This window comes from Mobula birostris, chromosome 3 (assembly GCF_030028105.1).
Source record: "Mobula birostris isolate sMobBir1 chromosome 3, sMobBir1.hap1, whole genome shotgun sequence".
Lineage (NCBI taxonomy): Eukaryota > Metazoa > Chordata > Chondrichthyes > Myliobatiformes > Myliobatidae > Mobula > Mobula birostris.
This window is the reverse complement of record NC_092372.1, coordinates 161,982,994-162,001,602: the sequence shown is the minus strand read 5'-3', so window position 1 is coordinate 162,001,602 and position 18,609 is coordinate 161,982,994. Positions and strand designations below refer to the sequence as shown.

The following is an 18,609-nucleotide window of genomic DNA, read 5'->3' as shown; positions in this document are numbered from 1 at the left end:
ACTGCCTCTGTAGAGTAATATGACCAATAGTTTTCACATCATGACATATCTAGGGCAATTACTTTTATCTACTAACTGCTCATCTAATTGTAAATTGCATGCCTGTACTCACCCACTCGATAATCAAAACTGAAATCCACTCCATAGTATACCACAACCAATGGGCGCTTACTGTATCTTTTTGCATCATTGCTCTGCTTGCGATGTCCAACTAAAGGCACATTGTTTTTTGTAATAAAATCTGTCAGATCAGAATGGGACATATTTTCCTGAAATAACAAGGGTTTGTTTCAGAAACACAAGCCAGTTGGTAAAACAGTTCAAATAAAAGTTTCAAAAAGGTGAAGCACATCACCTTGGAGAACAGTGCCCAAAGCAAAAGTTGATAGCTAAGTTTTCTGATCAAAAAGCAGTTAGACCAGAAGCACCATATGAACACTTTCTCAGTTAAAAGAACACAGCATGTCAAGTGTTTTACTGTTAGTGTTTGCTTATATATTTAAATTATTATGCAAGCACATAATTTGAGTTAGATGCATTCTAGTTGTAAAGAGAAAACAGAGCAGTAAGATTCCAATGCATAGGTGATATTTAAGTTTGCCTTGACAGAAGGTGGTGGTAGGTTGGAAGACCAAAGTTAATATCTAGAATCAGACTCATGTACGTACAACAGCTTGCTACAATCATGGAACCATTTACCGTAATAGTCAACGTATGCATTTTTGGTTCATACTGCGAATTAAACTTTTTAGGCTGCATTACTACTAGCTGCCCAGATGATACTTCCAAGAAATTTTGTATTTCACTGCTGAAGGTATGATGTAATCTGTAGTCTTCACGGATGGAATTACCTAAAAAGAGAAGTATTAGGTTATTCTTAAGTACTTAAAATATGCATTGCAAATAATTTTCAAGATTCCTTTTATGAATTTCTATAGGAAAAACAAACTATGGTCATAATTGGCACCTTTCTGGTAGGCATTACATTTTTTTGAATAACGAAAGAAAACTTCTACTTATGACCATCATTAACTCCATCATAAATTGCCACTGAAAGTGAAGAACGTAGTTTCAAGTCTACCAGCCTCAATAGTTTTCTGGAAATGACTAGATTCAAAGTTACTGTGAAGTTGGAGCCTCTTACTTACAGATGATTCAATTTAGAACGAGAGTTGTGAAGTGGAGGAAGACATTACTTAATACGTCCCATGGTTTCAGGGAAACTCTTACAACCCAACAAATCAAACCAAACAACATACAAAATACGTGTGGGTTATTTTCTAAAGGGATTAATACCAAGATTAAATTTAAGGTATTTAGATTTCAACGTGCACAAACTTAAATCCATTACTATACATTCAATCCTTCCAACTAAATCAACTGACAGACAAGTGTGTAATATTTAATTAATTGCATCATGCTCTGAGAATTATGGAATAAAACAGATTAGATTTTATAAATATACAAGGTTTGCCTTGACCTAGACCACATAAATCATACATTTAGTTGTGCAAACAAAACAATTCACCTGCAACAAGGAATCAAAAACAGTTGTAGCTTTAAAAATTAGACTGGGGCAGCAAAGTTTGTACTTTTGCTAAGCATGGGGCCATAAATGTATTACAGGTCGACCTTCACTAATCCGACTACCTGTAATCCACTTCCTTTGATAATCCAGCACTGATTATGCTTAATGTGATCCTTCCGTAATTTGGCATTTTCACTAATCCGGCACCCCTCAGGTCCCAGTGGTGCCGGATTAGTGAAGGTCAACCTGTACTTCCATCCAAGATTCTGAAAAACTGATACACAAAGCACTACCTACTTCATGAAGTAATTATGCTAGTATAGTAAAAATGAGAGAATGAATAAGCTGTTCAAAATTTCTGACCATTGATGAAATTGCCTTAAGCGAAAGAACAAGTTTCAGGATAAATTATAGTCATTAAATAGATCATTTGTTGAATATTTGTCAAGGAGTGGGATAAAGCTAGGTCATATAAAAAAAACAATGGTTTCAAATAGAGGAAGCGTAGCATTTGGTAAAAACAGCAATAATTATCGTCTGCACAGGGGGAGGTCTATTAACAGGAGGAGGATTTGTAAGAAAAGGTTCCTTGGACATGAAGTAATTATCTTAGTTGATACATATAGGCAGCTGATGGAATTCTGGAGTTCATAAACTAAACTAGCAGAAATTATTGGGACATAAAATACCAGTACTACATCTGCCATTATTTTTTTAAAATTCTGATGACAATTCATTGCTTATTATTTATTACTTTATTATTATTTAGCCCTTTATTCCAATTCACTTCCAAACTTTAGTAAATGCAAATCTGATTCGAACACCTAGTTGACTTAAGATACTGTATTTAGGCACCTGAGAAAAGCAAACGAAAATAATTTAAGAGCCCACAGCATTTCAAATTTGCTTTTGACACTAGCAGACACTAATGAAACAACTGACATTACACTTCAAGATCCCAATAAAACCTCATCTGAACGACTCATTTCTCTTCATACTCCTTCATATTTACACCAACGTCCTCCCTAACAGAACCTGCCAATCCTCACCAACACTATTTTCATTTTAAATAGCATCATGCAGCTGGATTTCAAAAAAAATCTCCACCTCAAATCAGAATAAGGGTCCCAGCTTGAAATGTAAATTATTTATTCTCCTCATTAGAGACTGGCTGACCTGCCGCGTTCCTCCAGCATCGTGCCTTATTTTAAATTCTTCACCTTACCTGTCCTTTAGAATATTTGGTTTCAGTGGATACTTAAGTAAACTTTCACCTTAAGTAACTAAAACACTGCCAGTTCTAACAGAAGGCCAACCTGAACCATTAAATTTTACTACCTATATGCCATTTGACCAGTGCATTTCCTCCACTTTCTAAACATTTAGTCTTCAGCCATAACTACTCAACATACTCCAATAAATAGTTCTACAGCAGTTCAAATTACTTACAGGCATCTTGATAGATGGTATATGCGGGATCTTGTTCGCTATTAAAAATTCCCACAATTACGACATCATCACCATCCTTAAGGAATTCCTCAACTTGCTTGACAACTTGTATTTGTTTGGAAGGTGGGCCCGCTTGTTCAATCATATGTTCAATAATGCCTGCATTTGAAAAGATAAAACACCATTTTACTTGAATGCTAATACCTGCATCTTCTTGAAAATATACAGCACCAAAATTATGCGTTGTATTGTCTCTCAGTCTTTCCTTGGATATCATTTTACAGCAGTAGAATTTAAAACTCACAAAAACAGAAAAATCTTGCCAAATATATGCATGTGATCCCAAAAAAGTAAGGACGGAATTTAAGTTAAGGGAATGTACGACAGATTCCAAATCATATGTTTTATCCCTGGTCAACTCAACAGCGAGGTTCCTTGGAAGGGTTTTGGCCCGAAACATCAACTGTATTCTTTTCCATAGATGCTGCCTGGCCTGCTGAGTTCCTCCAGCATTATGTGTGTGCGTGTAGCCAAGTCCCACTCAGCAGAATTATAGCCAATTTTGGTATTGCCCAAATTGGTATGAGCTAATCAAAGATACCCGTCTAATTTAGAATTAAAATAATGAACTGATTTAGTTTTAGAGTATAATAATTTATATCTAACAAATATACTGTGAAATTTCTTTCATTTCTCATCAAACCTTAGTCAGTTTATAGCTGAAATCACAATCCCAAAGAAATGGTGTTTCCATGCCATACATTATCTTTTGCATTCTGATAACTAAACATCTTTATTTTCCTAACAGAACTTCCATACATTACGTTTTAGGGAACTGTATTATGAACTCTTTTCTTGCCTCATTTCACTTCACGTTTTTCTGACATCTTACTTTGTACAGCTTCAATATAGCCTGAAAGCAAATCAAACTGATTTGTTCTATGCAACACACATCAAAGTTGCTGGTGAACGCAACAGGCCAGGCAGCATCTATAGAAAGAGGTACAGTCGACGTTTCGGGCTGAGACCCTTCGTCAGGACTAACTGAAGCTCTTCTTTCAGTTAGTCCTGACGAAGGGTCTCGGTCCGAAACGTCGACTGTACCTCTTCCTATAGATGCTGCCTGGCCTGTTGCGTTCACCAGCAACTTTGATGTGTGTTGCTTGAAGTTCCAGCATCTGCAGATTTCCTCGTAATTTGTTCTATGATTTATTTTTTAAAAAAAGCTCAAAGAGGAATGAACAACTAAACTAGTGCCGTCATATTTCAAAATTCAGTCCATTCACAACAGTAACAATTATTCCTGGCTAGTAACCTCCTGCAGAATACACAATCGTTATTTAATAATGCTACTGCTAAATTATAACAGCTTAATTTACATAGTACCTTTCATACATTAAGATGCAAGCTCAAAGTGTTTTACACAGATTATAAAGATAAATCAATATAGTCATATACAAGTTTTGTATTTTTACAAATCATAAAATACTACTAAATAATGAGGAAAGATGTATTACCATATGCATCCCTTGGTCCATTATACTCAAATGGTTTACCCTTGCGGAAAATTTTCAGAGTAGGATAGCCAGTGACCTGGTATTTATTAGCAAGCTTCGTTTCAGCAGTAGCATCCACTTTAGCAAGAGGAATAGGCACAGGACGCTTGCTGAGTTCCTGAGCAGCTTCCTCATATTGTGGAGCAAGCTTTTTACAGTGTCCACACCTGTAACAAAATGCAGTGAATTTAATTGGCATGTGACTATTGTAAAATTACTCTACAATCACAGGACTACACAAGTCAAAAGTTTTGAGACACCACCTTGAAGTGCATCAGGGATAGGCAATAAATGCTGGTTCTATCAATGGTATCCAGATTTCAAATATAAACAGATTAAAGTCTCCACAGATTACTGCTAATGTATACAGTAAAAACATGTATTCAAAATATATTACCACAAAGCATTTCCAATTCCTTTCCTTGCATAGATTTTCCAGTCTACATAAAATGATTTTAAAGTTACAAGTGCCTACCATGGAGCATAAAACTCAACTAGGATGATATCAGCATCATTCACAACATCTTCAAAGTTTTCATCTGTCAAGGTGATGGCTGCATCAGGTGGAGGAACCCAGTCAGGGGAAGCAACTTCTTTCACTTTAGATAAAAGTTCTATTCAAAAATTGAGAATATCAGAACTTGAGTATTTTAAAAATGAAACTAGACATTTGTTTAACAAGTATTATTTACAGGTCTGAAATAATTGGAATGGAATTCAATTATTCTACAAAGAAATTTTTGAGACAATTTTTTTAGCTGATTCTGCAACTGAATAATGTAAATTTCAAAAATATTTAAATGCTCATTACATAAAGGCATTTTAAAAATGTCCCTCATTTAACATTGCTGTTCAATAATATCCATGTACACTATACTTTATGCATCAAAGACAACAAAGATTTTGCATCCTGAATACCTTTAGGTGTATCTTATGAATTTTGGGCTACTAATCATGAAAATCACCATGAAATTTCCCTATCATGCACCATTTTTGATTAACTTATGTTTATTACTTCAATTCATAATTCAAGTCAATTAAAATGTTGCCTACAACGTAAGCTGGAAAGTTTCCTATCTTGTCCGGGCATGCTTAGGTGGTGTGGCTGCTGCATGGCAGGACAGGTTTTAGTAATAATTATTGGGTTCAGGACTGTAAGGATGGAATTTGCTATCACTAGGCACAAAAATTTCTATGAAGGATTTTGGTATTTGAGACAGATGCTTTCCAGAATAACTGATGCCAAGATTAAGGAAAGCATTTTTGTTGGTCTACAAATCAAACAGGTCATCAATGACAGGCAATTTGAAGAATTTCTAGTGGGACTGGAGAAAATCACATGGAAGGCATTCAAGGAAGTTGTTGAAATTTTTCCTCGGTATCTACAGAGCACCAAACTACATACAGCTGGTTGAAAGCATGCTTCAAGCATATAAAACCATGAAATGCAACATGTCACTAAAGATTCATTTTCTGCATTCCCATTTAGACTTCTTCTCTGCAAATCTTGGTGCTGTTAGTGACGAGCATGGTGAACAATTATTGTTGAACACTTAAGCAAGAAGCCTCAGACATGGAGTACAAATGAAAATCATTAACAAAATATTTTTAACCTAGTTGAACTATTGCAAAGCATCAGCACCATTATGCAATTAAACACATTATTTAAAAATAAAAATTAATTTGTTGTTTCTCCAAATTCCTACGTGATAAAAGTAGTCTGAAATTATATTTGTGTTCATCTTCAAGCAGTCTATCATAAACACCAAAAATTCTGAGGAAGCAACACTTCCGAAAAAATTTGTTGTCCAGTGTAATGCGCTGAAAGTGTACCGAAAGGATGGCTTATACACACAATGAATATTTATAAAGTTGATGAAAAAGACCCTAGTAGTGGATGGATAAAATCAATGGTGATCGGCTGCAGAGGGTTCCCAGCCAGGTCAGCATGGAGGATGCTGTGTGCTGGGCCTTGATGAAAAGAGCAAGAACTAAGCAGCTCACAGGATGGGGGAAAAAAGAAGCAAAAAGAGCCTCTTGCTGGATATAGAGCAGGGAAGAGGAGTTGAGCTGAAAGTCAGGAGCAGATGGGCAGTGACCTGGCCATCACTGCGGACCCGCCAGCTGGAGAATGTAGTGGTTAAAGGCTGAAACACTATGAAGGTTGAGCACCACCTGAAAACATCTGCTCCTGGCCAAAGGCTCTGGTTACCTTTATCAGGTAACCAAAGAGAGCACCCTGGTGTATGATGCAAGCAGTTTACAAGCTCAGACTCAGTCACTCCCCAGCCCTTGCAAAATCTTCCACACATTTCTAGCAAATGGTTTAAGGTGTGAAGTCCATTGCTAAGTAAAACAATAGTTCAACAGTCATACCCATTTTTACCTCAGAGCATCACAATTCCCAGGTAGAATGTACCATAGGCAATATAGAAATCTAAAGGTGGCAGTTCATGGTAAACAGGAGAGTAGATATGGGAATCCTCATTATTAAATACAAACCTCCAAGTCCCCTAAACATTTTATCAACCAATTACCACCTGCTCACTTAACTACTGAATCAGTATTCCATGTTCGGCAATGTTTTTTAGAGGAAACGATGCAAGTGGAATAGAAACAGAAGATGTCACCAAGAGACACTGACCCAGGTAACCAACTCCTGAAGAACAAAGCTGCCAGACTGAGTCTATGACAGAATAGTGAGCTAGCAGATAATCCATTTTACTTTATCCTTTTCATCTATGGAGAAAGATCAATACAAGACATTCCTGGTAGAAGTGACCACCATGAGTTTGACCTGGAACATATACTGAACATTTCCCATGTCTCATGTGTTGTTCAGTGTAGATGAGCACAGATTCATTAGTGAGGAAAAGGTAGCAGATGGTAATCACTATGTTCACATTTGACGCAGTGTGACAAGACTTCAAGCAGCCCAAAGTCAATGGGAAGTTCAGTGGTCACTCCTTTCTAATAAAATACCCTTCTGAAGATCTGTCCTGCTTGCAGATCAGTCACATTCAAGAATCAGACTAAAAATCCAGAGCATTTATGGAAAGGTCTAATTGAGCATGATAGCTAGTTGTTTTGACACATGAAAAATTTAGACATATCCCAAAATATTCAGGATATCTTTGCAGGATCAACAAGAGCATCTATGTAAAAAGGGTATTAACAATTCAAATTGTGTTTTTTTTTACAATTCAATTTTGCTACTGCCATGGTAGAACTTGGAACATGATTGAGGATCACCAATCCAGTTCTACGAAGAGCCATTGCACTTCCTGACATCAAGAAAATAAAGAACATTTCTGGTAGCAGAATGCAGTATTTAGACAAGAATTGAAGATAGAAAAACAGCCATGGGTAAAGAGCAAGCGGCACATATTAATGGGATAGCTCTGCTGGAAACCCAATAAATGCAGGTTGAATGGCTGTATTTGTGATATTATCCAACATTTCTATGAATCAGAGTCCCAGATCCATCATGTAAATGTAATTGCAAAGAAAGCACAACAGCACCTCTACTTCCTTAGGAGCCTGCAGAGATTTGGCGTGACATCACAAACTTTAACAAACTTCTAAAGATGTTTAGCAGAAAGTGTATGACTGGCTGCATTACAGTCTGGTATGGGAACATCAATGCCTTTGAGTGGAAAATCCTACAAAAGGCAGTGGATTTGCTCAGTACATCACAGGTAAAACCCTCCCAACCATACAGCACATCTATATGAAACGCTGTTTTAGGAAAGCAGCATCCAACGATTCCCACTACCCAGGCCATACTGCTAGTTGCCTTCAGGTAGAAGGTACAAGTGCCTCAGGACTTTCACCATCAGCTTCAAGAACAGTTATTACCCCTCAACCATCAAGCTCTTCAACAAAAGAAGATAACTTCACTCATCTATTGAGATGTTCCCAGAACAAATGATTCCACTTTAAGCACTCCATCTTATTTCATGCTCTCGTTATTTATTGCTAATTATTTATATTTGCATTTGCACAGCTCGTTGCCTTCTATACTCAAATCTTTCATTGATCCTGTTGTTACTATTCTTTAGATTTGCTAAGTACACCCACAAGAAAAAGAATCTCAGGGTTGTATGTGGTGATGTATGTATGATAATAAAATTGACTTTGAACTTTTTATTTTACATACACACACACAATTCCTCTGAAGAGTGCCAACTATCACAAAAGGTGTATGGAACAATGTTTGTAGGAGTTACATTACATGATCAGATGCCAAGGGATCAAAATGGCATGCTGAAAGCACTTTGGAGATTTGTCTACATCAAAGGAGAAGCTCAAATTAAAAACTCAGTGCCTTTGCTTGGAAAGTATAAAAACTATGGTCAACATTAGAAACTAGAAGAGATTACTAAATTGAGAACTGTATTATATCAATTTAACCTTCCTTCATTACATGAATGAGGCAATTCTGAACTGTACAACTAAAACAATGGGTCAATCCTGGAATTAATGCACAAGGTTAGCCCACATGTAGGTGCTGTTAACTTCAGTTGGGCAACATCAGCAAAGAATTAATGGAACAAAGGTTATCTTACCTTCTTTGTTCACTGATCCTTTATAATTAACTGTTTGCCCATTTTTCACAATCTTGAATGTGGGGTAAATACCAATATCAAACCGTTGACCCAAGCTTGTTTGTGATGTGCCATCAACTTTGGCAACTGGAATGGGAGGTTCATTTTCTTTTAGCTCACTTGCAATCTTTTCATATTCTGGAGCAAATTGTTTACATTCTTCACACCTACAGATCAAGAGAATTTACAAGGGTAGGGGGCGATTCTATTGGTAAACAGAAAGCAGCACTTTATATACAGACAAAAACATTCCAAGCAGGTGACGATATTTAAACATCTCAAAGTTACCTGAAAAATGCAGTTTAAGAACAATCTGCCACCCCTCCAAGAAAAGAATTCATGCTTTGCATTTCATGGTCCATTCATATAAAACCAAATTATTTTTCAAATTTATTGGATTTTTAATTAGCTGTCCACACAATACAATAAAATGCATTACAAAATGAAAATCTGTGAGGCTGTACAAATGGCAACGCTTTAAAAGGGACTCAAACAAACCTGGGGGCTTACGGATCTAGCCTGGTAGCTGTACAAATCAATATTTAAAATTTCAGGAACCTGGCTTTATAAGTAGATGCAGAGTTTAGAAAATCTTCTGCATGTGTTTTAAGATTTATCAGATTGGAGCCAAAAATAAACAGATAATCAGCTTCCAAGCAAAATTGGAGGAAATGGAACTGGTCTGCTTGTAATAAAGGAAGCAGATTGTGGAAAATGCAAAAGAGTGTGTTACATTCTTCATGGATATCTTCTGACTGTCTTATGAGGATGATGTAATGGTCTTGTGGAGGTCACATCATGACCTCTTCTCACCAGGTATATAAGTGTAGACCCTTGGTGACACAGTTAGTTTTCAGTTAGATCGTCAGTCAGATACACTGCTACGCTGTGTATTAGTCTCATGACACAGTATAGTTTTAAAACGGAGTTTTACTTTCTACTGTAAGGTACGGAAGTGCTGGGCCGGCAGTTTCACCAATAGCTGCCAGATTTGTTGATGTACCTTTTCAGTAATATTGGAGAGTGAAGACGGGAACCTGAAGGAGTTGTTCAGTGGTTTTGGAGAGGATCGACCATTATTGAATTCGTTCAAGTAAGAGTGATCTACATGAGATAACCTCTATTAAAAGCAGCAGAAGGGTTGTGCGGTACCTAGTCTACAGAGGAAAAAGGTCAGTGCTTTAAACCATTTTATTTCCGTCGTCATGAAATCTGCGGACAAGGCAGATTCTGGCTGGAATCGGCAGTAATGTCGGGTTTTCGAGGAATTCTTTATTTCAGGAAAGTCTCTCCTAATTGACTGTATAAATATCTTGGACTTTCAAATTTACCATTCTAAGAACTGTGTTCCAATTTACCACTTTAAGACTGTTTGCATTTACCGCTTTAAGAACTAGTACTGAATTTAGCGGTTTGTTAAATGGCTGCATAGCAGTTTACTTCCTGTTAAGGTTTTCGTTTGTTATTTTTTTAAAAATATTGAGCAGAGTTTAATAAATGTATGTTTGTTTATAAAACCTGACTCATTTCTATATTCATTGTTGCCAGTCACGTGACAAGTGAAAAAAATTGAGCTGGCCCCAGACACATGCTGAATGGTTTATTTTGAAGATAAGATGGATGAAAGAGCAGCACTATTGCAACCATCCATATAGTTTTTGTGAATAAGCAACCATTTTCATTGAAAAAAAAATCACTTACCAAGGGGCATAAAATTCAATCAGTACAGTATCTTTGTCTGCAATGAAGGAATCATAATTTGCATCTGTCAAAACCAAAACACCATTTTCTTCTTTGACCGACTCATCGTCTTCATCTTCATCCTCCTCTTCCTCTTCCGCATCAGATTCTAGAGGAAAAAAAAAGTTAAAACGATGTGAAGATGATGTCATTGGTCTCAGGTTAGCTGAAAGTGCTGAAGTTCAGTTGCAACATTAACAAGATTAATCAGTCAATAAATTATAGGGTAAGTACCCTTCATCTGAAATTCCAAAACCTGAAAACCTCCGAAATCCAGATTTCTTTTTTGAGTGCTGACATGACATCACAAATGGAAAATTCCACAAGATGCTGGGAGGATTCCCAGGTGAGACGCAAGTCTCTACACACTAGACAGTTTTGGGAAGTGACCTCGTACATAATGAACGGAAGGCAATGAGAAATAGAAAAACCACTATAAGCGAAAAATAAAGATTTTGATTGTGTATTGTCAGCGGACTGAACATATGTCGCTTAATGATATGTTGATTATGAAACAAGCAAAGACCATTCACAACGAACTGAAAATTGAAGTTAATTGTGGATAGGAAGTTCAGGCTAGTTTCAAAAATTTAAGGCACAGCATAATTTAAGGCACTGATGAAAATCTAGCAGAACAGTCTACAGTGCTGATTGTTTTTATAACTTCCATAAAACCTAACAGAGTAACATACAATTACAGCGTACTGTAACCTTTTAATCAAAACATCGTAGATGAAGATTGAAAGCCTGCTGCTGTTTACCAGTTCATTCAGGTATTTTCCCCAAAGCTGTTGTGGTGCTTTGTTACCCTGCACCATTGATATGAAAATGTGTATGTAATAATTTTAACTTTTAAGTACAAATCTAAGCAATGACTGCTCACTGGTAGCACATAAATTCAGTCAGAAATGATGGCGATCCCAAGTCACTTCATGAAACATTTCAAAATCTGAAAAATCCAAAATCCGAAACACTTCCGGCCCCAAGCATTTCAACTCAACCTGTACTTAAAAACTCAAGTGATCCCAGTGTAAATGCTGGAAAGCAAAAAAACATAATTCTTGCTACACCACTGTAACAATGGATTTCTAGTTTATCAAACAGGGTGCCCACCAAAAATCTGAACACTGCAAATCACTTGTACAGGTATGCATTAATTATGACAAAGCATTAGTATTGTATAACTGTATTTAGTGCTTTTATTTTCATCCATAACTTATCAGGATCAACCCCAACCCCCCACCCAAGTCTTTACAAGAAGAGTGTTACACAGCATGGCTTGATTATTTTCTAATCATGAAGCCCAGCAACATTCATCTCCCTCTATTTTAATGTCTGCTAATCAAGAATACAATCTACTCTACTATTACATTTGAACAAGTCGTCACTTATATCCTTTAACATTGGTATGAACTAAACCAAAAGTGGTCAACCTACAAATGTTTGACCTGTGGGGAAGCCCAAGGAAATTATTGATGGGATTTCTTAGGTTTTGTAGGAATCCACCAGAAACGTATCCCATTTTGGAAAAATTAATTACCATTGCAGAACTTCAAAATTTGCAATTGGGAAGGAAGAGCAATGATATAAAGGATAGCAAACAGAAACAGGAGCCTGGCAATTTAACCGAACAGTCAAAGACCTGATGACAAAAATGAGACAGGCATTTGCTCCAAGTGGAAAAGCTCAAGATTTCCCACAAGCATTTTTCTTCATGGTATGAAACCACTGTTTGAAACACAGAAGCATTCTCAAATAAGAGAAAATCTGCAGATGCTAGAGATCCAAGCAACACACAAAATGCTGGAGGAGCTCAGCAGGCCAGACAGCATACATGGCAAAAAGAGTACAGTCAACGCTTCGGGTTGAGATCCTTCATCACGACATTCTCTCAAAAGCTTTTACAACTTAATTTGACAGTGCACCAAATGTTAATCAAACACTATTAGACCGGAATGCAAGATGTCAGAGCTAAGCCTGCAAGAAAGAGGTGGAACCTTCAGTTCTATGCAAGGTAAATATCTCATATAGATCTTAGCATTAGGATACAAATTTATTACATGCACGTTAAAGCATACTGAAATATGTCATTTCTGTTAACAACACACCCAAGGATATGCTGGGGACAGCCTGCAAGATTCACCACACATCTGGCACTAACAAAGCATGACCACGATACTTGGCAGAGCACCAACACAAAAAACAGCAAAACAAGCCCCATTCTACCCTCACACCAGTGCACATACACGTCTCTAACCCCAGGACAGGCAGTCTTAAGCTTCTACCAGACTCGGGAGACATTTCTCGTTCCACTACCCCAGTGGACTTGCAGATAATCACAAACTCTGGCTCTGGCCAACAAGCCTGGACTTTGATTGACCCTCAGACCTTGGCATTATCTCAGTACCTACCAATTACTGAACGCTAGGTCTCGAACTACTGTGTCACTGATGCGTGTGCCCAGGAGGTCATCGGACTTTGTTCTTCCTGCCAGCAAGGAACTCCAATTCTGGAACCTGTCAAAACCTCACTTGGGGGGCAGGGGTGAAATCAGCCCGTCCATGCTGGTCTGATGGTCCGACATTCACCATTGCTGGCCTTCAAATGCAGAGCAGAGGCTAGCACTCTGGCCTGACTTATTTTCCCCCCACATCCTTGCCTGTAAACCATAACCTGAACCCCAACACCCCTAGGTCTCTTAAGAATCTCAAAATCTATACTGCACAAACCTTGTCACTTCCATTCAAGGGGGCTACTAATATAGTTTATAGTTCTCAAAACAGAATTTGCTGATTTAACAATAAGCTACAATCAATTCCCCAAGTGAGTTCTTAACAATACAGGTTCCCAGACTTCAAAGCACTGGAGAATATTTGATTTGTCTTTACTACCATCTCAACCTGCAAGTTAACCTTGAGGAAATGAACCAGGACTCCCTAACCTGCTTACCTCAATGTACAATTTGCCAAGATCTCCCTTAAAAAAAATTTTGACTTTGCCTCATCTTCTCATTGACAAGTACTCCAAAACTTCATCCTTAATAATGTACTCTAAAATCTTACCAACTGCTGAGGACAATGTAGCCCACTTGACTGGCACCCCATAAACCACACCAAACATTTTCACCTGGACCAGTGCAGTAGCTACAGCAGATACCAACCACAGAATGTACTGCAGTTACTTTCCATGCAATTTTGGCAAGACCTTCCAAGTATGCAACCTTTTGCAACCAAGGACCAGGGCACCAGGTACACATGAACACCATATTCAAATTGCACAGCATCCTCACTTGGAAATGCATTACCAGTCCTTTCATCTAAATCCTGGAATTCTCTATTCAGAAATAGAGCTTTGAGCAGCAGCCAATCCAGATATCAGAAGTCTGGAGCGGAGAGGACTTCTATCAGGTCCATGCCCGAGGATAAAAGGTAAGAGCGGGTCGCGGTAGCGTAATAGAGCTTTGATAAGCAACCAGTCGGCGTTTGGGATTGATTAGTGACAGCAAATTAAAGGAAGGCATGGCAAGCACAATGGCCATTGTCTGAGTGGACTCAAGGCTTTTAACTCTTCGAAGCTTCAGCAGAGACTTCACTCAGGGAAAACAAAGGAAAGAAAAGTTCAAATTTTATTCCTTCTCTTTATATCGGCTCAACTGGGACAGTAGAGATGCAAGGCAGGATAATGAAATGCTCCTCTTAAGGGATGTGGAAAAGCAGGGAGACCTCCAGTACCACTACGAGAAGGGCATCCGCTACAGCTTCTAAAAATTCCGGTAAAGGAGCTAGAGCTGGAACTGGATGAGCTCCGGATCATTTTGGAGGCTGAAGGGGTAACACTGAGTTAGAGAAGGGGTTACACCCAAGGTGCAGGACACAGGAAACTGGGTGACAGTCAGGAAGGGGAAAGGGGTTAAGGAACAGTGCGGAGTCCCTGTGGCCATTTCCCTCAAGAACAGGTATATCATTTTGTATACTCATGAACGCAGCAGGCCAGGCAGCATCTCTAGGAAGAGGTACAGTCGACGTTTCGGGCCGAGACCCTTCGTCAGGAACAACACCTTATATTCCATCTGGGTATCCTCCAACCTGATGGCATGGACATTGACTTCTCAAACTTCCACTAATGCCCCACCTCCCCCTCATATCCCATCCGTTATTTATTTACACACATTCTTTTTCTCTCTCTCCTTTTTCTCCCTCTGTCTCTCTCACTATACCCCTTGCCCACCCTCTGGGCTTCCCCTCTCTCCCTATCTTTCTCCCTAGGCCTCCTGTCCCATGATCCTCTCATATCCCTTTTGCCAATCAACTGTCCAGCTCTTGGCTCCATCCCTCCCCCTCCTGTCTTCTCCTATCATTTTGGATCTCCCCCTCCGCCTTTCAAATCTCTTACTAGCTCTTCTTTCAGTTAGTCCCGATGAAGGGTCTCGGCCCGAAACGTCGACTGTACCTCTTCCTCGAGATGCTGCCTGGCCTGCTGCGTTCACCAGCAACTTTTATGTGTGTTGCTTGAAATTCCAGCATCTGCAGATTTCCTCGTGCTTGCGTCACTCAGTATACTATCAAGGGTCATGACCTAACAGAGGAAAGTCAGTGGTTGGGTCGCTACACAGAATCTGCCTCTGACTCAAAGGGAAGTGGGAAGAAGTGGCATTTATAGCAAGAGGATTCGAGTACAGGGGCAGGGAGGTACTACTGCAGTTGTACAAGGCCTTGGTGAGACCACACCTGGAGTATTGTGTGCAGTTCTGGTCCCCTAATCTGAGGAAAGACATCCTTGCCATAGAGGGAGTACAAAGAAGGTTCACCAGATTGATTCCTGGGATGGCAGGACTTTCATATGATGAAAGACTGGATGAACTAGGCTTATACTCACTGGAATTTAGAAGATTGAGGGGGGATCTGATTGAAACGTATAAAATCCTAAAGGGATTAGACAGGCTAGATGCAGGAAGATTATTCCTGATGTTGGGGAAGTCCAGAACGAGGCGCCTCAGTTTGAGGATAAAGGGGAAGCCTTTTAGGACTGAGATTAGGAAAAACTTCTTCACACAGAGAGTGGCGAATCTGTGGAATTCTCTGCCACAGGAAACAGTTGAGGCCAGTTCATTGGCTATATTTAAGAGGGAGTTAGATATGGCCCTTGTGGCTAAAGGGATCAGGGGATATGGAGGGAAGGCTGTTGCAGGGTTCTGAGTTGGATGATCAGCCATGATCATACTGAATGGCGGTGCAGGCTCGAAGGGCCGAATGGCCTACTCCTGCACCTATTTTCTATGTTTCTGTAGGAGTACACTGTGGTGATGGGGAATTTGTTAGTTAGGGAAACAGACAGGTGATTCTGTGGGTGAGAACGAAGTTCCCGGATGCCAGGTCCAGGACATCTCAGATCGAGTTCTCAGCATTCTTGCTTGAGGGTGAACAGCCAGAAGTATGGTCCAGGTAGGCACCGATGACCTGGGTAGGATAAGTGATGACATTCTGCATACGGAGTTTAGGGAGTTAGGTGCTAAGGGAAGACCTCCAGAGTTGTGATCTCAGAACTGCTACCCGTACTACACACTAGTGAGGCTAGAACTAGAAAGATTATACAGTTTAATACGCAGTTAGAGTTGTAGGAGGGAGGGTATAAGATTTTTGGATCATTGGGGTCTCTTCCAGGGAAGGAGGAACTTGTACAGAAAGGACGGTTTTACACCTGAACTGGAGGGGGACTAATATCCTAGTGGGGTTTAAGCTAGAGTTGCGGAGGAATGGGAACCAGAGTGCCAGAACAGTTAGTGGAGAGGTTGTGGAGACAGGTGTTGTTTAGACCTCAAAATTAGGAATGAAAAGTTTGAGCATGATGTGACAACAACGAAAAGGGTGAATACAGGAGTGGAGGTGTTACATCTGAATGCACGCAGTATACAGAATAAGGCAGATGAACTTGCAGCACAATTGTAGATTGGCAGGTATGATGTTGTAGACATCACTAAATCATGCCTGAAAGATTATAGCCGGGAGCTTAATGTCCAAGGATACACTTGGTATCGAAAGGACAAGCAGGAAGGCAGAGGGGGTGGCTTTGCTGTTGGTTAAAAAAAAAGAAATCAAATCATTACAAAGAGGCGACATAGGGCCAAAAGATGTTGAATTATTATGGATAAGCTAAAGAACTGCAAAGGTAAAAAGACCCTAATGGGAGTTGTATACAGACTGCCAAACAGTAGCAGGATGTGGCCTACAAATTATAACGGGAGATAGAAAATGCATGCCAGGAGTGTCATCTGGTGTTCATATTCATAAAGGAGATGTGCTGGCGTCGCAGAGGGACCAGTGGAGGTTCACTAGAATAATACCAGGAATGAAAGGGTTAACACAAGGAGCATTTGATGGCTCTGGCCTGTTTAGAAGAATGGGGGGGGTGGGGGGGTGGGTGGAATCTCCTTGAAACTCAAAGATTGAAAGGCTGAGATAGTGGAGATGGAGCAGATATTTTCTACAGTGGGGAGTCTATGACCAGAGGGCACAGCCTCAGTATAGAAGGATATGCCCTTTAGAACACAGATTAAGAGGAATTTCCTTAGCCAGAGGGTGGTGACTGTGGAATTAATTGCCACAGACATTTGTAGAGGCCAAGTCATTGATGTACTTAAAGTGGAGATTGATAAGATTCTTGATTAGTAAAGGTGTCAAAGGTTACAGGGAGAAGGCAGGAGAACTGGGTTGAGGGGGATAATAAATCAGCCAGAATACTGGAGCAGACTTGATGGTCCAAATGGCCTTATTCTACCAAGGTAAAGAACCCTTCAGGAAAGTGATCATAATATGACTGCTTTCACCCTGAAATTTAAGGAGAAGCTAAAGTCAGATAACAGCATTACAGTGGAGTAAAGGGAACTACAGAGGCAGGAGATAGGAGTTGGCCAGAATTGTCTGGAAAAGAACACAGACAGGGCTGATGGCAGAGCAACAATGGCTGGAACTTCTGGAAGCAATTTGAAAGGCACAGGATATATACATCCCAAAGAGGAAGCAGTACTCCAACAGCAAGATGACACAACAGTAGCTAACAAGTGAAGTCAAAGCCAATAAAAAAGCCAAAGAGAGGGCATATAATAGAGCAAAAATTTAGTGGAAAGTTATAGGATTTGGAAGCTTTTAAAAACCAACAGAAGGAAACTAAAGTAGTCATCAAGGTAGAGAGAATATGAAAGCAAGCTAGCCAATAGTATGAGGATACCAAGTTTCTTCAGATACATAAAATGTAAAAGAGAGGTTACAGTTGATACCAGACCACTGGAAAACAATGCTGGACGGGTAGTAATAGGGGACAACAAAATGGCAGATGAACCGAGCAAGAATTTTGCACTAGCCTTCACTGAGAAAGACACTAGCAGTATGGTGGAAGTTCCAGGTGTCAGCGGGCATGAAATATGTGAAGTTACCATAACTAGAGAGAAGGTTCTTGGGAAACTGAAAGGTCTAAAGTTAGATAAGTCACCTGGAACAGGTTGCGTACACACTAGAGTTCTGAAAGAAGTGGCTGTAGAGATTGTGGAAGCATTAATGATCTTTCAAGAATTATTAATTCTAATTGTGCACTTGGCTTTTTGGATGGCCTTTGACAAAGTGCCACACATGAGGCTGCTTAACAAGCTACGAGCCCATGTTGGGACCCATTTTTTTTTAGGTTATGTGTCAATGATTTCGATGATGGAATTGATGGCTTTGTTCCCAAGTTTGCA

The 18,609-nt window shown here is 39.3% G+C and overlaps 1 protein-coding gene across 1 annotated transcript in view; it reads right to left on the bottom strand.

Moving 5' to 3' along the window:
* The window catches only part of pdia4 (protein disulfide isomerase family A, member 4), a 28,939-nt gene that overhangs the window by 4,258 nt on the left and 6,072 nt on the right, over positions 1–18,609 (bottom strand). Inside the window, exons 2-8 of the mRNA XM_072253592.1 lie at positions 10,842–10,989; positions 9,102–9,307; positions 5,009–5,147; positions 4,495–4,700; positions 2,978–3,136; positions 700–851; positions 113–269 (exon numbers count right to left, since the gene is read on the bottom strand). Coding sequence (XP_072109693.1) covers positions 113–269; positions 700–851; positions 2,978–3,136; positions 4,495–4,700; positions 5,009–5,147; positions 9,102–9,307; positions 10,842–10,989 — 1,167 coding nt within the window. The remainder of the gene's footprint in view (positions 1–112; positions 270–699; positions 852–2,977; positions 3,137–4,494; positions 4,701–5,008; positions 5,148–9,101; positions 9,308–10,841; positions 10,990–18,609) is intronic.